General features: G+C 35.2%; 1 protein-coding gene across 11 annotated transcripts in view; it reads left to right on the top strand.

Moving 5' to 3' along the window:
* The window catches only part of DOCK9 (dedicator of cytokinesis 9), a 125,972-nt gene that overhangs the window by 62,602 nt on the left and 38,599 nt on the right, over positions 1-24,771 (top strand). For all 11 annotated transcript variants that reach the window (XM_084524207.1, XM_084524204.1, XM_084524201.1 and 8 more), the window contains exons 12-32: positions 139-339; positions 472-594; positions 2,776-2,858; positions 3,458-3,580; positions 5,293-5,372; positions 5,453-5,640; positions 5,754-5,819; positions 6,769-6,861; positions 7,147-7,270; positions 7,637-7,758; positions 9,110-9,196; positions 9,838-9,927; positions 11,182-11,297; positions 11,436-11,505; positions 11,657-11,782; positions 11,911-11,982; positions 17,384-17,530; positions 18,067-18,150; positions 18,729-18,840; positions 23,362-23,540; positions 24,341-24,457. In XM_084524207.1, the coding sequence (XP_084380333.1) occupies positions 139-339; positions 472-594; positions 2,776-2,858; positions 3,458-3,580; positions 5,293-5,372; positions 5,453-5,640; positions 5,754-5,819; positions 6,769-6,861; positions 7,147-7,270; positions 7,637-7,758; positions 9,110-9,196; positions 9,838-9,927; positions 11,182-11,297; positions 11,436-11,505; positions 11,657-11,782; positions 11,911-11,982; positions 17,384-17,530; positions 18,067-18,150; positions 18,729-18,840; positions 23,362-23,540; positions 24,341-24,457 (2,403 nt within the window). The remainder of the gene's footprint in view (positions 1-138; positions 340-471; positions 595-2,775; positions 2,859-3,457; positions 3,581-5,292; positions 5,373-5,452; positions 5,641-5,753; positions 5,820-6,768; positions 6,862-7,146; positions 7,271-7,636; positions 7,759-9,109; positions 9,197-9,837; positions 9,928-11,181; positions 11,298-11,435; positions 11,506-11,656; positions 11,783-11,910; positions 11,983-17,383; positions 17,531-18,066; positions 18,151-18,728; positions 18,841-23,361; positions 23,541-24,340; positions 24,458-24,771) is intronic.

The following is a 24,771-nucleotide window of genomic DNA, read 5'->3' as shown; positions in this document are numbered from 1 at the left end:
TGTCTTCTATACAATGTCAGTAATACCTAGAGTTGTGGTCCTTTATTTACAAATATGATATTCATCTTCCTGTCATACATGTTTTTACAATAATATAGATGATAACAATGACATTTCATTGTTTTTTTAAATGTCTAGGTAGAACCTTTCTTTGTCACATTATCACTATTTGATATTAAAAACAACCGGAAGATTTCCGCAGATTTCCATGTTGATTTGAACCACACGTCAGTAAGGCACATGCTATCCAATGCACCTCAACCAATGATGAATGGCAGTGGTGATGGTTCACACAGAATTCAAGACATTTATGAAACGATGTTACAATATCCAAAGCAGGTAAGAATTAGTGAAATGTGGCTTGGATTTTGAATAGGGCAGTTTTCCATCATGCTTCAAATGGCTTTTTGTTATGTGATGTAAAAAGTGCGTGCATTTTCATTTTATATTTATCTTGTGTTTTATTTTTAGGGAATATTTTCAGTCACATGTCCTCATCCTGACATTTTCCTTGTGGCCAGAATAGAAAAAGTGTTACAGGGAAGTATTACGCATTGCGCTGAACCATACATGAAAAGTTCAGATTCTTCAAAGGTACATTATCCTCTTTTGTGGCACAGAAAAAATAGTGAGGCAAGACAGGTTGATTTGGAGTTAAAAAATATCGATCAAAAACGTGGTTCTTTTTATAAGGTATTCCAGTGACAATGATTTGGTTTAGTAAGTTCTAGTTATTAGTAGTAACTGTTATTGAAATTTTATCAGTAAAGTCCAGTATATAATTAAAAAAATTATTTAGCTCTTTGTAATCATGACAATCTATAATTTTTAAAGGCTTTAAACTGATGAAAGAATGCTAATCTTCAATGTGAAAGTTGAGTTGCAAGTGAAATTAAATATATTCAGAAACTAACTGCATATCTCTATTAGTTAGTGGATCTCATTTACTATATAATTGTTATAGTCTTTTTCTTTAGCTCAGTTTTCAGTGACCATTGCTCACTGTAACTTTCATATCTATATTCTTACTGATTTCCTTCAGAACCACCGATATCATTAAGAGTAGATTTTTACATTTGACATGCTCTGTAGGTTTGAAGGAACTCTGTATCACCTTTGGAAATAAACCACTGAAACATGAATTTTTTAGAAGTCTAGGATAATGTAACATTTTAATGTTAAGGGTTTTTTTTTTTTTTTTTTTTTTTTTTTTGAAACTTAGCTAACAAGAAACTTGTTCAGTTGCTGTTTCTTGTCTGTCAGTGAAGCAACAGTGTTTTAATTTTGTTGGCTTAGAGCAGTGTTTAAATAGTCCGATGAGGGTAATAGAGATTTTGTAAGCAATGTCAGGTGTTGTTGATATTCCTCCTGCTTTCAGCTAGTCAAAGGGACGAAGGAAGGGTTAACACTCAGTCTCTGCAGAGGAACAGCGTTCTCTTCTACTGATTTAGTTCTGGCTAAGTTAAATGCGAAAAACTGTATTTTTCACTTGGTCTTAATATAGAGCAGGCTACTGATTTGCTTTTCCAGGAATGGCTGAGATTTTTTGCAGCTACCATTAGAAAGCAACAGCTCTGCATTTTGAGAGCCTGTTTTTGAAGTGCGTGCTGACTGTTACTGAGTTAAAGCAAAATTGAACTGAATAACTGCTTTTTGGTGGTCTTGGGCCTGTGCCACACAGGAAAGTTAGTTAAGCCCAAGTGTTCCAAAATTTGATGCGGAATGCTATGTTGACCTGTGTTACAGTAACAGCCAAATAAGAACATTCATTGTTATATTAACTTATGCTGCCTGTTTCTGGTTTTCATTTGCTCGTAACTTTACACAATTGAATCCTTAGTTTGAATTTTTGTCTATTCTTGTTCTTTGGGATTACACTGAATTAGCTGGAAACAAAAGCAGAACAGTACTGACCAGCTATGTAGGCCTCCCCTTATGTCAGTGCAATAAGCAAGTTCCAGTTCCCTGCAGAATTGCTGCTCTGGTCAAGGAGAAGGAAAAAATGGAAGAAAAAAATTACATAGATCACTTGTTCTACCATTAAACACTGATATTGGGGAATAATGATAATTATTGATCAAGAGTTTGTGCTTTTAAATGTAATTTCTCATCTTTTTACAAGAAAGGATAATAGAGAGTTGGCTTAAAGGGCACACCAATAGAAACAGCTCTTAATGTCAACAGCATAGATCAGGGATAGTATTCAAGCAGGTTTACTCTGGGTTTTTCTGCCTCTAGAAAATACTTTTCACTGTGTTAGGTACACACAGAAAGCTGACTTCTGGAAAAGAGAAACCTACTGCTCTGTCAGGAGGTTCTGCCATAGGCCAAGTGGTTCAGCACTGTGTTGAACATTTCAAAATAGTGAGTTTCTAGCTCTGCTTGTTGGTTCAATATAATGGAAGTATTTGTTCATATTTCATAGTTTACAAAACCAAAACCTGAAAATTCTAATGAGAACAATTTGTCCCATCTCATTCTCTTTTCTGATGGTTAAGTTATCAGTTGTTGAGTATTTACATTTTAAAGAAGGCAGAAATCAGATGACTTGTTAGCAATTTTTTTTTTTCTTGCTTAATTAAATGTGTTATCAGGAGGTGTGGATGGGTTTGTTTTCACTTGTGAAATGTTGTGAGATCAGCAGGCCTTGTTTAACCTGAAATGAATTGTTAAGAGGTATTAATTTAATTTATATCTGTATCAATGTGTGTTTTTTTCTTGTATGGTGGAGTTTTGTTGTTTATAAAGCTTGACAATTTCTTATGTCCCTTGAAGGTTGCACAGAAAGTTTTGAAGAACGCTAAGCAGGCATGCCAGAGACTAGGTCAATACAGAATGCCTTTTGCCTGGGCAGCTAGGTAAGGACAAATCTTGCCAATATGTAGTTTTTCCTCAATTTTCTTTAACATTGGCCAGAGGAGCTGTGGATGCCCCACCCCTGGAGGTGTTCAAGACCAAGATGGACAAGGCCCTGAGCAACCCGATCTAGTGGGTGACATCCCTGCCTATAGCAGGAGGGTTGGAACTGGGTGATCTTTAAGGTCCCCTTCAACTCAACCTATTATCTTCTGCATCTCGTTTTGTTTAAATCTTAATGTGCTATTTAAATTATTTTTTGTTTTGCTTTCAATTAAACAAAGATTTCTGAAAAGCAAATGTAGACTTAAGCTTTGTAGTAGGAAAAAAGTTGAAAATTTATCACATTATTGTTCAAACTCTTGAATATTGGCAACTGTTTTCCATTGTCAATATTTTTAATTTTACTAAGAATTAAACGTTTCTCTTTCATTTGTTACACTGAGCTATTTATATGTTAAAACTTCCCTACAATGAAAGGAATATTGAGTATTTAATATGAAGGATAGTGCAGTATGTTCTACTTTGTAGTAAAGAAGTTTCTTGAAGATAATTGCAACACTTGTATTAACTCATCTGAAAGCAAGACTTTGACTTTCAGGACATTGTTTAAAGATGCCTCGGGAACACTGGACAAAAATGCAAGATTTTCACCTCTTTTCAGACAAGACAGTAATAAGCTTTCAAATGAAGACATGCTGAAATTGTTAGCAGATTTCCGCAAGTAAGTTTAATTTTCCTCACTCTATCCTGAAAATTAAACAATAATCTTTTCTCTTATTAGATGCTCCAGTTGAAGAGCATCTTCTGATGTATATATTTATGTTTTCACTTCAAATACAAAAATTGTACAGACATTCAGTGCATTCACACAACCTACAGATCTCTCCTTTGCAGCATTTGAGGGCTTTGAGCAGGACTGAAGTATTATGCTATGTATAACCATCATATACTCAAGTACCTCTACGTTAGGTGTTACGCCTGCATGATGCAGTGTTCTGGCTCTCACAGGAAGCAAAGTATGAGCAAGTATCACATGCACTGACCTTGGAAAGAGGACGCTAGGTCTCAGGGGAGGGGGCTTCAAGTCAGTATCCACTCCACCTTCCTTGGGAGTGCATCTGGCTTAGAATGCCTCAACAACAGTATACCAATCATACTTTTTTACAAACTGTTCCTAAAGATCGCATCATTTTTTGTGCAAGGCTTAAGAATCTCTTATTGACTGATGATCATATTAAATAACTAAAATATTTAGATTTACTGAGAATTTTTTCCTGCTTTGCAAAGGCATTTCCATTTCTGTTATTTTATATTAATGTTTGCTAAGCACAGATCTTAAAAGGCTTTTGATATAGCTTCTTTATTTTATTGTTACTTACCAAATCTGTTAAGGCAGTGAGGTTTGTAACAGGTATTTTAATTCAATTTTATATAGCTCCTCAAAGTTTCGTTGACGTTTACATAGCATTGAAATTGCTGTGTACAGCTACTCCTTGCTATAAACAATATTATTGAATCTGAACTTAATATAGTAAATTAGTCTACCACATCACTTTACTTTGTGAATTAAGGAAATGCTTTTGGTTATTCCAGTACCTTATTTGTGGGTTTGTGTATGGTATTTCACAGGAATTTTAGTAAGAAAGAGATTGTAATGTCTAAGGCTTAGCTATTGGAATCAGAATCCAGACTTCAACCACAATACAGTGCAGGATAGTATTTTTGGAAAATACTGCAGCTGTTTCCTTTGCAATAATTAATAATAATAATAATAATAATAAAAAGGTACTCTACTGATATTTTAACATGGAAAATGCCCCTGCTTCAAATCGTATTTTGGATTATCTACATGGATGGAAACATCTAAGAAATGTTATTGTAGTCTTGTTAAGACTAAATATTGTTGTTACTCTAGGAAAAGAACAACACAGAAAAAAATTACTGAGAGAAAGATGCATTTTGTTAACTTACTGATTTCGCTTCCTCTTTGGTCTTCCCCCAGGTTTATCCTATTAATATCAATGCTCATTGATGGCCATTTAAGTTTAAGGCCATTTATGTTTAAGTTTAAGGCCCTCCTTGCCAATTATATTGAGTTACTACAAGGCAAAGAAAATCTGTATTTTTAAAAGGCTTTCACTTCAATATAAAGAAAGGGAATCAAAGTGCTTTTTCTTACTTATTTTCACATTTGTGAATAAAGCCTTAGTTCTCTTTTAAATTCTTAAAAAGAGAAGAGGAAAAAAAAATAATAAAGTCGTCCACCCCCAAACCACCTTTCCTCTCATACTCCTATTTCAGGATGTTATTTTTGCTTCTGTTTCCTATTCTCTTTCCCACCTCTTCCCCCCTCTATTTTTTTTTTCTGGCATTCTGATAGCTTTGCATTTAGCCTGACTTTGAGGTTTTTGGTTTTGTTTTTTCTTCCACTAGGCCTGAAAAGATGGCCAAGCTTCCTGTTATTTTAGGAAATCTGGATGTTACAATTGATAATGTGTCACCAGATTTTCCAAGTAAGTATTAATAAACACTGTTAAATGGACATTCGGTTGTTTTCTCTTCAGCTTTATATTGATTTTTAATATATTTTCAGATTATGTTAATTCATCATACATTCCTATGAAACAGTTTGAAAATAGTACCAAGACACTAGTAACGCTTGAAATAGAGGAATTTGTTCCCTGTATACCAAGACACACTCAGCCTTTCACCATCTACAACAATCATCTTTACGTTTATCCAAAGCATTTGAAATATGACAGTCAAAAGACTTTTGCAAAGGTGAGTATAGGCAAACAATACATTCTTTTTCCAATGCACTGATGTTGTTTACATACTGTATTTCTGTGATGTTCCTTCCAATTAAGTGTTTTTGTTTTTGAATGCTGCTTTAGGCTAGAAATATTGCAGTATGCATTGAGTTCAAGGATTCTGATGAAGAGGATTCTTTGCCTTTAAAGGTTAGTATTTGCTTTTTATGACTGATTAAAGAAAACTGTGACCAGTTAGCTAATCAGGACACTAATGATTGATTTTTATCTAGCTCGAGGTGGTAGCTTTCTATCCTTCTTTTGCATTTGATATAGAAGTAACTTCTAGATGATTTGCTTGTTTTTGAAATAAAAGATTACTAAGAGCATTTTCTTTCCTTATATCAACAAAAATCCCAGTATTAAACCTGTTGCAAACAAGGGTGCCTTGTGCCTACTCTAACTTTTAAGCAGTAAAAACAATAAATCTTTAGACCAACTACAGAACCAAGTCTGTATTTGTTCCTGAGCTATCACAGTATATAGGAAGTGCCTGAAAGAAATGAAGTTGAAAAATATATAGGAGTTCTGAGGTGAAACCACAGTGTCAACTCTACTGCACAGCAGGCAGACTACAGGTGATGTAATCTGTCTGTGCAAAGAAACCAAGAGTTAAAGGCAAGACCTTATAGGTTCCAGTAATAATCAGAATATCATAGCAACATACAGACAACTTCTAGAGACCTTGCAGTAATCTCTTTATTCACTTTCCTTAGAAATTCTTTTTCAAAGGACATGTCAGTTTTTCAACCAAGTCGGGGTGCTTCAGTGTTTCATCTTGTCAGCTTCTCTGTAGCAATTTGATTTGCTGTTTAGTACAATGCATTCATCTAAATTCCGCAGTTGAAAGGAGGTCAATAGCTTACTCATCAATTCTAGTTTTTAATCACTGCTGATATCCACATTAAGTTTGTGTTTTGTTTTGTTTTTTTTTTTAAGATCAACACTTTTGACATACAAAAGTTGCATTACAAAATGTCCATTTTTACTGAAATATGTAACACAACTTAAAATATTTCAAATTCTTGGTGAAACTTTTACCTAAGAGTGAAAAAGAATTTGTTGTCGTTTCTGTTTTTTCCCTCTTTTCTACTGTTAGTGTATCTATGGTAGACCAGGCGGACCAGTATTTACTAGAAGTGCATTTGCTGCTGTTTTGCATCACCACCAAAATCCGGAGTTCTATGATGAGGTAAGCTACATTTCTGAGGTGATTTTTACTGTGTTAAGTATTAACTACATTTAAAAATACTAGCAAAAATTTTAGGATTGTGAAGGTCTTGCTAACGGTGTCAGTTAAATCAGACCCTCCTTTTCACTGTAATTAAATATTTTTGAAAGTTTTGTAAGTGTAATTCTCGAATCTTGCTTCAAATAACAAACTCGAACTGCTTTTAAGTCAGACTGTTCAACCAGTATGGCATGTCACTGTTCTGACTGAAGTCTTCTACAAAGGTTGTGTTTCTTTGCTTTTCAGATTAAAATAGAATTGCCCACTCAGTTACATGAAAAGCACCATTTGTTATTCACCTTCTACCATGTCAGCTGTGACAATTCAAGCAAAGGGAGTACAAAGAAGAAAGATGTTGTTGAAACACAAGGTGTGTCTGCTAGTGGTTTGCTTTCAGTAACTACCTGGGAGATCTTATGAAGTATGCTTAGCTGATAAACTATGATTTTGTTGCCTTGATCCATATGATGCTTTATATTACAGTGACAGAAAGATTTCATTAAGTATTTCTTGTTTTAAATGTTTTAGGATGCCTACAACATGTATATATTTTCAAACTCATAAGAATTTACTTGCCTTTTCAATTCTTTCTAAGTGTGTGAGTTCAAATCATTTGACCCTTACATTAACATTTTCTGGTTTATGAATTACATATTGGAAGACTGGAAGACTTCTGTAAGCATTTATATAAAGATTCATGACATATTTGAAATTACTTTCCTTTCATGTTTCATAGTTGGCTATTCTTGGCTTCCACTAATAAAAGATGGAAGAGTGGTGACAAATGAGCAACACATTCCAGTGTCAGCAAATCTTCCACCAGGCTATCTTAGTTATCAAGAAGTGGGGGTTGGAAAGGTATGGTATATAAAATTGTTCTAATCTTTCAAAAAAAAAATAGAGAGAGAAGAATTAATTGTAATTCCCCAGCCCGATAAGATCAAGTCACTTGTTTTTATATGTGAAATGGAGTTCTTTGTAAAAGTTATGCATCTGACTTAAAAGAAAGAAATTAACTCCAACACAAGCTGGAGGCAAAGTTCATGACTAAATTCTGACTTTCAAAAGAATATGAATTAACCTACCCTAATGTAGTTTTTCCTGTAAGCTGTTAATTATGTGTTTCTGTTATTATTTAGCTGATGTATTTAGAAAATGTTTGTTTCATTTTGTAGCAATAATTGAAGTTAGTAATTTTTAAGTGTTTTAAAGTATTTTCAGTTTATGAAGATATGCAAATAATCTGAAGTCCTTTACTAAATTCTTTTTAGCATTTCATGCTGTCTCCTTTCAGTAAGTCCTTTATTCCTGAAAAAGTCTTATTCTCACATCTTGATTTTTGTGATCTTTATACTTCACTAGTAAAATTTATGGTTGTATTTTTCAAAGCAGAAAGCTTGCAAAATTAATAGTAATAAAAACAATAACAAGGAGGATACAAAATGTGAAATGTGGCAGGGGATTTGACTAAAGGAATGAAATGCAGAGAGAAAATTGACTCATTTTGGAGGAAGAGGCCTAAAATCAGCAGCAAGAGGTGTTGGTCTCCTCCTATTCCACCACTTTTTCTTTTTTAAACTCTACTGTAAGCTTTCCAGCCATTGACATCTTTACATCTTTCATCTTTTCATATTGTAGGTATATTTTTTTTATGCCTCTGCTGTCCATCTCTGCTCACCTCCATGGGTAGGAGGTTAGGACCAAGACTAGTTGTAGATCTAAGGGTAAAGTCTTTCCATAACTGATTGTCAGGGGAGAAAGCTGAGCCTTCCCATCCCATTTGCAAAGAACTGAGAATGGGAAGGAAGTACTGGCTAATACCTATCGGTGACCCATGTTAAGATTTACACTGTGTCAGTACCTACAGAAATTCTTCAGTTATTTTTTTCAGAAAAGCAGTATGTGTTTCTCTGTAGCCAAACATTTCTTTGCACAATTTTAGGGGAAATAAGAAATCTGTGACTTCAAAGAAAAGTCATTTTGTTATTAAGTAAGGAAACTACAGTGGGACTTTAAAAATAAATGTCATAAATGCTTTAGGTAATATTGCCTGCATAATTTTCCTTTTTTATTTTATGACTTTATTCATTGTACACATTTCTTCTTCTGTTTAGAAAAAAGTGTTGTTTGTGGTACTATAAAGAAAGCACTGTCTTATTCTAGTATACTGCTACATTATTTTACTTTTCCTCTGCATGTGTGCGTTCAGCATTCTGGTCCTGAAATTAAATGGGTAGATGGAGGCAAACAGCTGTTAAAAATATCCACTCATCTGGTGTCAACTGTGTATACGCAGGTGAGTTAAAAAATAAATGTAATAAGAGTAAGTTTTAGGAATAATGTATGTTTCTGATATGTATATACAATATCTGGGGAAGCTTCTACTACCCAATCTGCTACTATCTTACTGTTTTTTGTCTCTTGGATGTTCTGCATGGTTTCTGTCTTCCACATCAGCTGTGAAAAGCAGCAGATTTTAGAGCAAAGCTATTCAAAATGTGAGATTTTTGTCTAATATTTTCATCCATTCCATTCTGAAACTTCCATTTAGATAAGAGATTGTAGTCATCTGAAAGCTATTTAGTGGCATGTCTGCAAAGCAAGGAGTCCTGCTATAGCTGCTCATAAAATACATAGTATGATAAGTTGGGATAACTAACATGAATTATTCTATTTTCCACATGTCAATTGGTTTGAAGCAAATATAGATGAAGTTTTGCATAACGGGTGTTCAAAAGTACTAGAAATTTCTTAGGTGGGTTTAAAAAAAAAAAGTGTTACATGGAGACAAAATTAGCCTTCAGAGTAGCACACTTACATTCAACTTTCAAAAATAATTTATATAGACATATATGGATTTTATGTATAAACATTATAATGTGTTATGTTTTAGATAGTCATGTTAGATAACGTTTAATTTTTTTTTGTCTTTGACAGGACCAGCATTTGCATAATTTTTTTCAGTACTGTCAGAAAACGGAATCTGGAGCACGTGCACTAGGAACTGATCTAGTAAAATATCTCAAGGTATAAAATGTCAGTGAATAACAAATTATAATTTTTTATATCTTTGTGAAACCTAGGAGCTTCAGACATTGTCTAGGTCTCATTTGCGTAATATACAATATAAAAAGAACAAGAAGATGTTTCTTGCCCTAGGTAAACTTAAAATTACAATGTAAGATGAAACCTTAAGGGAATAATGAGTTAGTATTGGTTAGCACTATGGCTGATAATTTCAGAACACCAATGGCCTGTTATGTCAAATTAATCACATCAAACTGCACATGGGAATGATGAGGAATTGATGACGTATTTTCTAAAATTTTACTTAGGAGGTCATCAGTGTCATGTCTACAGTTCTCTTTCAGGACTAGAGCAATAGAGTGCGTGGTTTCCATAGCAATTTTGTATTAACCAAGTAGGCCATGTTTTTAATGTGGAACCCAAAATTCAGACATTTTAAAATCCATTAAGGTATCACAAGTAACTCCAGATTTTCTTAGGCACAACAAAATTCATTATTCTATTTGCGTGTTAATTATCAGTTGATAAAACTGGACTGTCTGTCCATGACGTTTATGTAAGGATTTAACTGTTGAATGTGGCACGCTTCTGAATTGAATTTGCTTTGTGATTTTGGTTATGTCAAAAATGTGGTTCTGATCTATTTTCCCTGCATTAAGATTTCTGTAATATATTTGGATAGCTTATTCCTTACTTTACTTAAATTTATATTAATTCGATGTTAGCAAAATCTTTAGGTTCAGTGACAAGAATATGTCTTGCCAAAATCCCTGGGTCAGCATAATGCAACCAGTTTGTTTAAAACTCTTATTTGTCGTCAAATAACAGAAGACTCTTAACTGCACAGTATGAGCATGTTCCACACCACTAAATTACATATCGTATTGACTTTATCTCGCTTCAAGGTACCAGAAAACAAATGCTATCTTCTGTGGCACATAACGAGTTACTGCTATTCTTGGTTTCAGTAGGCCAAACTCCTGTTTAGCTAGGCCTCTCGGAAGCCCAAATAGTCTTTACTTCTCCTGCATATGGACATCTTGCTGTCTGTGTGCAACCTAACATGTGCAAACATTTATGTTGGAAACTCTTCTCGGTTGCCTTCTGTGCAGTTGTATTTCAGGTACTTAACACCAAATAACGTAAGCAGCCTATATTTTTGGAAAAAGACTTGCAGCAATTTTTGCAGTTTTAGAACTTGTGATTTCAGTGCCCCTATTTCAAGGGAGTGACAACATTACTGCTTTCTTTCAGAGCCTTCATGCTATGGAAGGCCATGTGATGATAGCTTTCCTGCCAACTGTTCTCAATCAGTTGTTTAGAGTTCTCACTAGGGCAACCCAAGAGGAAGTTGCAGTCAATGTGACAAGGTAAAGATTTTCAAGTTCTTCACAGAGTTTAAATGATGGCTGGGTTATGACATAAATGTGTAACTGAATAACACTTGCAATTGCAATCATAGCTTTCTTTGTAGACTTGCTTAGTTTTGGTTTCTGACTTCTGTCTAGGGTTATCATCCATATTGTTGCACAGTGTCATGAAGAAGGCTTGGATAGCTACTTGAGATCTTACGTCAAGGTAGGCACAATTAAATAAAATAACTCCAGTTAAAAGTAAATGAACTCTTTAAAAAAATATATATATATATAAATAGAGTTGTATCAGTTTGATTTCAACTGTTTCTTATTATGTCATGGTTTCCTATTATGTTCTGTTTTTCCTCCCTAAGTATGCTTATAAAGCTGAACCCTACGTTGCTTCTGAATATAAGACAGTACATGAAGAATTGACAAAGTCCATGACAACAATTCTAAAGCCATCTGCTGATTTTCTTACAAGCAACAAGCTACTTAAGGTATATATTGAACTATGCTTTTACTGTATGGTCTTATCTGGTCATAATTTAAGTATAGGAATTAATTGTATTGAAATTATTACTCAATGCCTGCAGTGATTTCACAGAATATTTTCTTTTCTCTGCAGTATTCCTGGTTCTTCTTTGAAGTTCTGATAAAATCAATGGCTCAGTATTTGATAGAGAACTCTAAAGTGAAGGTATGTCAACTTGTGGAAAAAAAAAAGTTACTCTAATGGCAATTTGTGCAGTCTCTTCCTTCTCCAATTGTATAATTTTATTAAAAAAAAAAAAAAAAAAAAAAAACTTTTAACAATTTCTTTTGTAAGGAAAGGAGGGAAAGAGCAAAGCAGGAGAAAGCAATTGAGATATTAGAAAGATCTACAGAGCTTGGTTTAAAATCATTCTAAAAGGATAGAAACCCCTTAAAATCCATATAGTAGAGCAGCCTGTGTAAATCATTAGACCTTTCAGTAAGTATAGTATTTATCATAGTATCATTCAGGTTGGAAAAGACCTTTGAGATCATCCAGTCAAACCTTTAACCTAGTACTAAACCATGCTACTAAGTTCTAGATATACACATTTCTTGAAAACCTCCAGGGATGGTGACTCAACCACTTCCCTGGGCAGCCTATTTCAGTGCTGCACAACCCATTCAGTAATTAAATTTTCCCTAATATCCAATTGAAACTTCCCCTGACACAACTTGAGGCTGTTTCCCCTTGTCTTATCACTTGCAATTGGGCTCTTCTTCCAAGCACCTACCTCTTCACAGCCTCCTTTAAGGCAATTGTAGAGCATGATAAAGTCTTCCCTGAGCCTCCTTTTTTTCTCTGGGCTAAACAACCCCAGTTCCCTCAGCCACTCCTTGTCATATTTTTCTTCACCAGCTTCATTGCCCTTCTTTGGACACTCTCTAGCACCTCGATGTCTTTCTTGTACTGAGGGGCCCAAAGCTGAACACAGCACTCCAGGTGCGGCCTCACCAGAGCAGAGTACAGGGGAACGATCATCTCCCTGGTCCTGCTGGCCACACTATTTCGATACAAGCCAGGGTGCTGTTTGCCGCCTTGGCCACTGGAGCACACTGCTGGCTCATATTTCACCTGCTATCATCCAATACCCCAAGGTCCCTTTTCTGCCAAACAGCTTTCCTGCCACTCTTCCCTCAGCCTCCAGCATTGCCTGGTGTTGTTGTGCCCCAAGCCCAGAACCTGGCACTTAGTCTTGTTTAACCTCATGCAGTTGGCCTTGGCCCATTGATCCAACCTATCCAGACCCCTATGCAGAGCCCTCTTACCCTCAAGCAGATTAATGCTTGTGCCTAAGTTGGTGTTGTCTGCAAACTTACTGAGTGGGCTCTTGATGTCCTCATCTAGATAAAGATATTAAAGAAAACTGATCCCTGGGAGACACTACTAGTAACCAGTCTGGATTTAACTCCATTCAGTACAACTCTTTGGGCCCAGCCACCCAGCCAGTTTTTAACCCAATGAAGCATGTACCCATCCAGGCCTTAAGCAGCCGCCTTCTTCAGGAGAATGTTGTGGGAAATGGTGTCAAAAGCCTTACTGAAATCTACGTAGACCACATCCGCAGCCATCTTTTGGCATGCAGGGATGGCCTGCTCCTGCGCCTTTAAAATTTCCTTCTTGAAGAGTGTTCAGCCTTCCTGAACACCTTTGCCCTTCAGGACTGCCTCTCAAGAGACTCTGCCAACCAGTCTCCTCAACAGGCCAAAGTCTGCCCTCTAGAAGTTCAGGGTGGCAGCTCTGCTAACTCCACTCCTTACTTTTCTAAGAATCAGACGATTAATTTGTGATTGCTGTGCAGCAGACAGCCTATAACCTTTGCATCACCCACAAGTCCTCCTCTATTTACAAGCAGATGGTCCACTGGGGCACCATCCCTAGTTGACTCACTCACCAGCTGTGTCAGGAAGTTATCTTACGCTCTAGAAGCCTCCTAGGCTGTTACCTCTCCACTCTGTTGAATTTCCAGCAGATAGATGAAAAAAAGAATAAGGGCTAGTGATTGTGAGACTTCTCCAGCTGTTTGCAGGATATTTCATCCGCCTCTTTGGCCTAGTTAGGTGGTCTATAAGACGTTGTTTTATAGACAACGTCTATAGTTTATGTTTTATAAGGTTGTTTGATGATAGCGGCTGTCATAACCCTCCTGCTGTAGAATGGCTTCCAGTTCCTCCAGTTTGTTGCCCATACTACGTGCATTGGTGTAGATGCACTTCAGTTGGGCTAGTGATCCTGCCCCCTTTTTGGGGGGAGAAGCCCTAATTCCTGTATGACCATTCCCGTGCACTTCTGTGATTTCTAATCCGTCAATGTCCCTTGTGCCTGTGGTGCTGCATGGCTCTCCATCCCCTACATCAGCAGGGATGGCAGACCAATAGACCTTGCTAGCATGCCATTCTTCAAACATCATCATACGGACTTCTTTCTCTTCTTCACTGGTATTTTGCAGTTTCAGTGGTACCTGTTCAAATAGTTTAGGAAAAGACAGGAGGATCTATAAATGTAAATTTCCTTTATTGATTTGATATTCCTTGAGGAAGGAGTTTATGCCTTTGTTCACTCCGTGAATGGAGTATTTCTTGTTTTACCACACTGTATTTTGTGGTTTTGTCTATTATAATTAAATTAATTGCATTAGTTAATAAATTAAGTGGAAATGAACATATAATCTGATAAAGCAGAAAACATTGATTTTTATTTAAAGTTGAAATTTTCCAGAGATTTCTGGAACTGAATTAAAATCGTATCATTTAAAAATGATATTGGAAGAAGAAAAAAAAAAGGAATTTTTGTTGTTTCAGTACGTACCTGACAGTCCTAGCAGTGCTTTTTATTTTACAGTATTTAACTTTTTTTAAAAATTGCATCTTCTTAAATTGCATAATGTGGTATAGCTGGGCAAGTTTCTTAAAACATGGTATGTGTGATACTTGTATGGCTTGAGGATGTTTGCTGGATTCGGTTAGGTGATGTTCTGCAAAATAATGTTGTTTTGGCTTGGCTGAACAGAGTTTATCTAATTTTTCCTGACTTAACAAACCTACAAAACTTTGCACAAGTATGGAAAAAGTATTTATGTTAAATAAATAAATAAATAATAAAACAACTTCAAATAAACCGCTGACTTGCTATCATGCAAACCCATTTCCTTAATTTAATAATAACTTTCTTACGCTAGTGATTACATTTTTAAATTGGGATCAGATGGTGGATAAAATAAGCACAGTAGAACATAATCTTTTTAAAAGCAGGAGTCTGTGTAAAACAAACAAACAAAAAAAAAATGGAATTCACTTTTCAGAATGACTCAGCCATTGTCCATGATTTTAGTTTTCTCTCCCTTAATCTGCATCTCCTGCACAGTATGGTATACTGCCACTGATGAGCATTCACATTACTAAAAGTGGTTTTTTTTTATTTTGTTTTGTTTTGTTGTTTTTTTAAATTGTTGTTATCCATGTGGAGGAAGGAAATAATTATACTGACTCATTATCTCAAAGCTAGTGAACCTTTACTGACCCATGTAACCCCAATAACAAATCTAACAAATTAAATATGCAGAGCACATGCATCTGAGGAAGACACTCAATTTTAACAAGATTTTCATTTGACAGGAAAACAAAGTTGGTAAAGAAAGAGTGTCAGCTGTAGATGACTGAGAAAGATTTGATTACCTTGTATCAGTGTGATTTTAAATAAAACAGAGCAAATACTGTTAATGAAAGAACTCTAACTTTTCAAAGAAGCTTCTCACGGCTAGTTTCATTTTATTTATTTATTTTATTTATGCCAAAAAGAAGTAGACAGACCACAAAAATGTGACCTAAATACTGATGGCACTTCTAACTTAAGATTCCCATCCTATTTCAGAAGATAAGGAAGCGTAGTGACGTTTTTCATTGATTTAGTAGGTTTTATAACCCTAAATCTTTCTAAAATGGTAACAGCTCATGCAGAGATTTTTTTAATGAAACATTGAAACTACCAAAATGTTGCCACATTTCTTATGAGAACTTACAGGTATTGTTATAGAAGTGTGTAGTAATCATACTTAAATAAAAACAAACAAACTGAACTTGATACTGGAAAATACCCTTCTAGTTTCTGTTTGTCCCACTCTTCCCTGTACCAGTTTATTCTAGCGCTTCATTTAGGTTCAGATTGTTTCACTTCTGTGTGTTAGGTATACTTCTTATATAGGAACCTCATTCATTTCAGGTTAACACTTTATTTGTTTTTAATAGCGTCTTTAAAAGCAACCCTCAAATATGAGCTGTTCAAATTGTACAATGGAAATAAGTTCTGCTAACACGTGCTTTTAAATTCGAGTTCTTTGCTGTGTACTGCCGTTCTTGCTTGTTTGTCTCCTGCAATACTATGATATAAATTTTATGGCTAAAGAAAACTACTGAACTGAACTTCTATTGCAGATTTTCATTGTTTCCTTCATACATGATGTTAAAAAACATTTTCACTTTTAGAACTAACCTCATTGTCATCTTTTCTGTCACATGAAAGAAAAAGCAGAACTTCTCTCAAATATTTTGCTTGCTTTTTTCTGTCTTGTTGGGTAAACTAGTAAAGATGCATTCAGATATTTTCTTCTTAGGAGTTCTGATAAAATTCTGCAGTTGTAGGTACAGCAAAATTATTTCTATAGCATGATTTTTATGGTATTTTACAAATATTTAATTACTGTCAAAAAAAATACTGAGTATATTTTAGGGCACTGACTGACATACCTTATGTCATTAATAAATACTGTTGATATTTATATGGGTATCTCTTCCGACCTTAATTTTTAGAAACCTAATTTTTCTTAAGATAGATCTAAAGTCTTTGGAGCACAGCTCAAATGAGAGCAAACTGTATAATCATTGATTTCTGTAGTGCCCTGAAAATGACTTGTTCTGCCTAGGAATGTTGCATTCAATTTAGTTCAAAAAGGTATACAAATGACAAAGTATTCAAAGCACTTGGATATTTTGATCTTACAGTTTTCAGAAAGAAAAGCAATGACAGTTAAAATGGCTTTTGTCAAAGCTAGCTTCTCCTTTAACCTCACCCCACAAGTCATTAAGTCCCTACAGACAAAAGACAATTTATTATAGACTGTAAGATACAGAAAAATAAAAGAGACTCTGTAACGGCAATAAGTTGAAGAGAACTTACAGACCAATACTGGTTGGGATGTATGAAATAATTGATGAAGATAATGATATAGATGGTGAGTAGAAACAGGTAAATCATGAATGTAGAGGAAATCTGTTAAGCTAAGGGACAAAGAACTTAATGGCAAAGGAAAATATTTCTGATGAGTGGAAACTTAAAACGTGGAGAGTAAAGAAAGTAAGAAAGAAAGAAAAAAACCATGGATGAGACTTGAAAAAAGACTCAGGAAAATCTTTAAATAAAATGCTATTTTAAACTACTATGAGAATTTGAAAACCTCTTAATGCTTTGTCTCCCTTCCATGGCGAGTTATCTATATCTTATGTAAAATAAGTTTTCGTATATTTTAGTGCTATAAACCATATTAAATATGTATCTGAATTTGTGCTGCTAGCTCTTGCGAAACCAGAGATTTTCCGCTTCCTTTCATCATGCGGTTGAGACGGTTGTTAATATGCTAATGCCACACATCACTCAGAAGTACAGAGACAATCCAGAGGCTTCAAAAAATGCCAACCACAGCCTTGCTGCCTTTATAAAAGTAAGTACGCAAGTGACAGGCTCTGTGGTTACTTTTGCAGTAATGCTGTTTCTTTATGAATTTTAAAGAATTTTAAAGCTGACCCATATAAAACTGAACGTGCATAATGCTTTCAAAGTATAATTCTATGTCCAAGTTAAAATGCATTGAAATACAATTTGTCTTCTGTGATCAAAAATACATATTTTCAGAGGTTTGATTTTTAATGAATTTACATTTTATCAAAATTTTTATTTTTTCTTGTCTTCCCCTCCCCTTCAATATGATCTAGTTATCTTTTAATCCCAGAAAGATTTCATGCTTTCAGTAATATTTTATTTATAACAGTTGTAACATAACAGTTGTTTTATTTGCAGTTTCCATTCTGGATTATAAGAGGAAATTTGGTATGCATATGTATAGGTATATTTAAATTGCTTGTTTTACTGTTTATGTTCAAACTGACTGAAATATCAATGTGTTTGGAAAATAAACAAGTACTGAGCACTGAAGCAATACTAAATCAATTCCATCTTGTTTGTTTGTTTTTCCCCCAGAGGTGTTTTACTTTTATGGACAGAGGTTTTGTTTTCAAGCAAATCAATAACTACATCAGCTGCTTTGCACCAGGAGATCCAAAGGTACTCTGTTTTTAAACAAATTAGTTTTAAGGATTTGCTTCTTGTTGATGCACGTGGATAGAGTCCTTCAGACTTGTTTCTAGTTACACTCAAGCATGTGACTTAGAAGCATGTACACTGTGTCTAGATCATTTTTTTCCCATAAAATCACTTTTTCATATTTTGATTCCTGTCTCCAGGTGCAACTTCACAGCCATAGAGCATGTATATTGAGAAAATGAAGAGGGGTTGGCAACACTAAGCACTAAATTTACTGTAGAGGAAAGAGCTTGTACCAGTAATCCAGAGAATCTCTTCTGAGAGTTCAGACTGTTCTTATAGCTTATTATAGCTTATTATTTATGGATGCATGTCCAAATCACTGTTCCCATTGTCCAAAATTATTAGAATTATATCCAGCTGTCAAGTATGAATTGTGTTAAAAGTATTTTTTGCTGACATACAGAACATTGACAGGACTATATCCTTCACACTGCAAAACTGAGAGAAATCACCCTTGTGTGTAAGAAAGCTGTTTTTAATGTTACTCAAATTGCTGCATCAGTTGTTTAATTTATACTTTTAAATTACTTTTGCAGACTCTTTTTGAATTCAAATTTGAATTTCTCCGTGTAGTCTGTAATCATGAGCACTACATACCTTTGAATCTACCAATGCCGTTTGGAAAAGGCAGAGTTCAGAGATACCAAGGTAAATTCTTCTACAGTCTGTGGTGTATTTCTCAGGTGTCACCTTTTCCTTGTTAAACAAATAAGCTGTGTAAATTCAGGTCTGTGATGTGTAAGAAACCTCAATGTTATTAAATGGAAATGTCAAATTTTGATCTCTGTAAACTCAAAGGAGTAGTTTAGGTAGCAGAGTAATCTGTGCAAAGTACCTAGTTATTGAAACGCAGGGTAAACTGTCTTTGACTCTTGCCTTCCTTTCTTGCTCTGAATGTTTGCTTCTTTGTTTTGATTTTGAGTTAGACTGCCACAGCTAGTGAATTAAAAGCTGCAGCATCCCTTTAGGCGGGTGCGCAGCATGAGGCCTGATGTATTTTTTTTCACAGAATCATTCAGGTGTGAAGGGATTTCAGTAGGTCTGTAGTCTACCTTCCTGCTCATGTCACCTCAGGCCTTTCATTCTGTGGATTGAATGAGCGTGGTTTCCTCAGTTGGTCCTGGCAAGGCATGCGCTCTCCAGCCTTATATCTGCTTTGGCAGCACTCCACTGAGCTCAGTCAAGTTAACTTATCTTTCTCATACTAGAAGGCACAAATACTCCACATGGCGTTACAGATAGGTCTAATAAATGTCAGTAGAGGGGAATAACCACTTCCCTTGATATACTGCTGTTGGTACATGTTAGTCTGTATGCTGTTAGCCTTCATTATTGCAAGAATGCCCTGCTGATTCCTATTTAACTTGCTGTCCACCAGGACATTGCTTTCAGCAGAGCTGCTCCCAAGCCAGTCGTTCGATATCTTGTATCATCACAGGGAGTTCATCCATCCCAGGTGCAAAATTTTACATTTGTCCCTGTTGAGTTGAGTCAAGTTCCTTTAGCCCATCTAGAGTTTTCTGAAATGCAGCCCTGCCCCCAATCATACGAACTGTACCCTTCAGTTTTTTTTGCCATCCACAAACCTGAGGAGGGCGAACTCCATCTCCTCTTTCAGGTTGTGGATGAAGTAGTTTTAAATAGGATAGGGCCTGGAAAACTCCTGTTGTAGCTGGTCTCCAAGTAAAGTGCAAACCATTAAACACCAACCTTTGAGTCCAATGATCCACGTAGCTCTTTGGCATGTTTAGGTGTCTACTCACACAGACTGTAATGTCCCAGGCTAGATGCAATGATGCTGTACCCACATGCAATGATCCCCGTACCCACAGATCTAGTAAGTTTTTTTATAAAAGACAGGTTTAGGTGTCATGCAACACCTAAAACATCAGAGTGTTTATCAGTGTTATTCTCATCCTAAGTCCAAAACACAGAACCATAACAGCTACTAGGAATAAAATTAACTCTATCCCAGCTTAAACCAGGATATATGGTTTACCCTGCACAAATCTATCCTGAATGTTCCTGGTCATACTCTTCTCCTTTGCTTGTCAAAAAATAGTTTCTAAGAGGACTGTGAGTCCTGTAATTCTTTTTTTTTTTTTTTTTTTTTTGGATGTGTGTTACATCTGCTTCTCTTCAGTCATTGCAAGGCTCTGATTATGGGAGCCCCCTGATCTCCATGGCTTAACAAAGGTGATAGGGAGTGGCCTTCCAACAATACTAACTAACTCTCTCAGCATCTCATCTGGTGCCATGTATTTACATGGGTCTCTTAGAAGATCCCTGACATGATTCTCATCCACTACTGATAATTCCTTTTCTTGAACCTAATCCCTAGACTCACAAGGCCTGGTAACTATGGCAGTGAAGGCAACAAAAATACCTCGGTCTTACCCAACTCCACTTTATTTAAATCACCATCTCCATTCAGCAAATGTCCTGAGTTTTCCTTGTTCAGCCATTTAGTGTTACTATAGTGGTAGAAACTGTTCCTGTTGCCATTGATGTCCATGTCACGGATGACATTTTTACACAGATCTGATATATCAACAGTTTAAGGTTTATTATTAATTCCTTTGAGGTAAACTGCAAAATAGATTTTTTTTTTATGATTTTTTTCTTTAGTAGTACTTAATCATCAGTTAATCATTAGCCTATTTAACACAACAGTTGAGTAGTATTTGCTGCAATCAAAACAGTGACTTAGTTAAAGATTTGTAAATGGCAAGGTTCACACAGAAGACTTAAGGCGAAGTATTAGTTTCTCTACAGCAAGAGACTCAGGATTTCTATGCACTAAGGGATGAGGGATGTCCGTAGAACAAGATACTGGAAATTACTACACTCAGTTGTGTGCTCAAAAACTTCTCCTCTTTTGGTGAATTACTCACCCTCCTCTGCGTCGGCATATTCAGCGGACGATCACTGAACCTCGAGGAGTCTTGCCCTGAGAGGTGTCCCACCACGGGGAGATCCTAGGTCACAGCCCGCTCTGGTTCTGGAGAGCTCAGAAGGGCTCTTTGCTTAGGACTGGTATTTATAGGACTGTCAGATGGTTGGCTGTAGTCAGTGTTTTTCCATCCTGGCCACAATTCAGGTTGGGTAATTCTTGTGTTGCCAACCAACGGTACAATCTATTACCTTCCAGATCGTGTGGTTCTGGTATCCAGGTAGCAGGAATTGCAGGTACAGTTAAGGAGTGCCTAACTGTCCCAACTAACTGCACTTGTAACAATGCCAAGAACATAACATTAGTTTATCTTGAGATCACAGAGTGGCCTGGCGAGGGGGGATCCCACACCACTGCAGTCTGGTCCCAGTTTCAGCTGTAGACGAGTTTTGGCTTTCCTGGCACTATCCCTTTGTAGGTGACCATTCCTCCTTTGTACCTTGTTTTTGCTTCCATCTCACAGATTGCTTTCCAAGCATTGAACTGTACCAAACAACCTGAAGCAGAAACGAGGAAAGTGCTTTTACAGATAACAAGCAAACCTGAATATATTTTATTTTTGTGGATTTTTTTCTGAAATATTGGCTTAGTAAATTTGAGTATAGTGAGTTAAAGCTTTTGTCAAGGGGATAGAACAAGATTTGGGAGTAAGAGCTAGAAAACTGCATAGAGCTTGTGCTTGTCTTTGACTTTTTCCTTTTATTCCTCAAAGAATAGCAAAAATAGAAAAAATAGTGTTTCTGATTACACAGTAAAGAACAGTGTAAAATCCTGCTAGGAGTTTGGCTAGGAAAGAAGACCTTTATTGGAAATGTTTCTGGCCCTGTTTTGGTGTCACGAGTAGGAGATCTCAGTTGACAAGAGAGCAAGTTTGTTCCATTGTATCTCTGCTTCTTTCTGATTTCATGCATTTCTGTAGTGGGAGGCCTTCAAAAAATGAAAGTGCTTTCAGATTAGTATCTGTCTTTTACTGTTCTATTGAGCAATGAAAGCGAATGTGAGAAATTCTTAAAAAGCTTCTCTGTTGATATTTTAAAAATATATACATTCTAATAAGTGAGATTTTAAAGCTAAAGTTTCTCTTAAATTATTGTGTTTCTACTACATAAATTAAGTGGATTATTTTTAGTACATAAAATACTCCTAAAGGGGAGCAGTTTGACTTTGTGTCAGATGTGTGTTTCTGTGTGTGTCTATATAATATACGTATCTCTATATGTGGCTTAGCATAGATTTATAGTTACTAAGAGATATGAAATATGTTGTGAGATAAAATCTTATTGTAATGGTTAAAGTACAGATGTTAAAATGTTCTTTAATCCCATTTCTAGTGCAATTAACACTGAATATGTAAACGTTTCTCAAATATATAGTAACTTTTTTTTTGCTACATCTGATTAAATTACTTTATTACAATGTACTTCTAATTTATGTGGATTTCAGTTATTTTGTTTACATATCTTTGTCCTTTTGTGTGCTGATAAAATGAGACGAAATTGTTTAAATTGGGCATGTGTGATGCAAATACAGTCTCTTCATTACACTTATTATCCATTGCAAATTTTGAGGATTATTTTCTTAGAAATGATGAATTAACTAAGATCAGTTGTTAGCAGGCTTTATAGTCTATGTTTGTAATAGACACGTGGAAGATAATGAAGAAGGAACTTAAAACTGCAGCACAAAAATCTAAAACTTGTAAAACCCATGTTTTGCTTGCAATCCTTCAAGTTTACTAACCTGGGACTGAACTACAGACCAAAACCTAAAACCTCTTTCTGCCATACAACTAAATTTCTGAAATATAGGATGTGCATAACCTTTATGCACCACATGCCATTTCAGTGCATAAATATAGATTTGAAAGTTGAATATGAAGCTATAAGGTACGATCCATGTCAATTTTATTAGGAAAACTTTTTGAATATTGGACAGTATTTTTAAAATATGTGATTTAAAAATATATATTTTCAAATATTTATATTTTTCCAGCTTCTGTTGATTGAATATACATTACTGTTTAATAATTGCATAATTATGCATTAATGTGACATACATACATACATATACGAATATTTATGATTATATTTATGAATGTTTGAATATGAATATGTATGACTGCCAATAACCTTGGAAATACTTCTGTTCAGCCTTATGTGAATTGATAAATTAGTTTAAATAATGCCATTTCTAACATAGACCTTCTTTACCTGCAGACCTTCACCTGGACTATTCACTAACGGATGAGTTCTGTAAGAATCACTTCTTAGTGGGACTGCTTCTAAGGGAGGTGGGAAATGCATTACAGGAGTTCCGAGAAGTACGGCAGATTGCTATTAGTGTGCTCAAGAATTTGATGATAAAGCATTCTTTTGATGACAGATATGCTTCCAGGGTAAGTGTATTTCTATGTTAGTAGCACAAAATAATATTGTGTGCACACATGTAAGAGTGTTCTTTCACAAAAATTTATTAATTTGCAGCCATACTATTTCTACTCAGGTTGTGTCTGTGATGAAAATAGTTATGACAATTGTATCAAATTCAGTATGTAAACCTGATTTATTTATTTATTTATTTATTTTTACCAAATAAGAACACAATGTACCTTTTTTTAGCATAATTTACATGTGTTTGTTAAATTTTTGGTACAGTGTAACTTAACTATTGTGCTTATATTCTTTACAAACTGTTTTTAAAGCTCTTATTTTCATTAAACATTAGCTGTTACTATTAGGGAGCTGTCCTTCTGTCATCTATTATTAATGAAGTGAGTATCAGAAAGCTACAAGTCATAACAGTAAATTTTGAGTGATGTTTTTCCTGGACTTCTTGTTTTAAAACATGGATTCATCTGTGCTGTGAAGAAGCCATTAAATATTAAGATCCCACTATGAATTTATCAAGCTAATGTAAAGTTAATTTACTTTGCTAGTCCTAGCTGAAATCACATTAATTTAGATTTTTTTCTACATTATATTGAAACAGTAAAGAAAATTTGTTGACCTTCTTTGAGTTATAATGAAGTAGTGGTGACCATGGCTTTTGGCACTTAGGAACTTAGGAATTTGGTCTCTGTCATAACAAACATTTGTTAAATGCTTCTTTTTTTGCAATTAAGGAATAGTGTTAAAAATAATCTTTGATTACAAATCAAATCTGTAATTTGATAATGAACTCTACAACTCAATTTAGAGCCATCAAGCAAGAATAGCCACAATGTACTTGCCACTCTTCGGACTGCTTATAGAAAATGTTCAGCGGATCAATGTTAAAGATGTGTCTCCATTTCCTGTTAATCCTTCAAGCAATGTGAGTGACCGTTTCGAGCTGGTATTCTGAATTATTTTTTATCATAATTTATTGGTAATGAGTATATAAAACATCACATGTTTCTGATACAGATTTTAAGTTTCAGAATTCTGTGAGTTTGTTGGGTTGCTTTATACTATATTAAAAGCTTGGTTACCTTTCATGGTTCTGGCTGCTGTTTCTCTGGTCCAGCTAAGGTTTATACCTAAAAAGAAGGTGCAGGAACATTACAGTTAGAGCAGAAAACAAACGAAACAAACACCATACAGCAACAACAAAAGAAAAACAACAGTTGTTTTGGCAATTTCATTGCC

This window comes from Aythya ferina, assembly GCF_964211825.1.
Source record: "Aythya ferina genome assembly, chromosome: 1".
Taxonomy (NCBI): Eukaryota; Metazoa; Chordata; class Aves; order Anseriformes; family Anatidae; genus Aythya; species Aythya ferina.
This window is presented reverse-complemented; position numbering and strand designations above follow the sequence as displayed.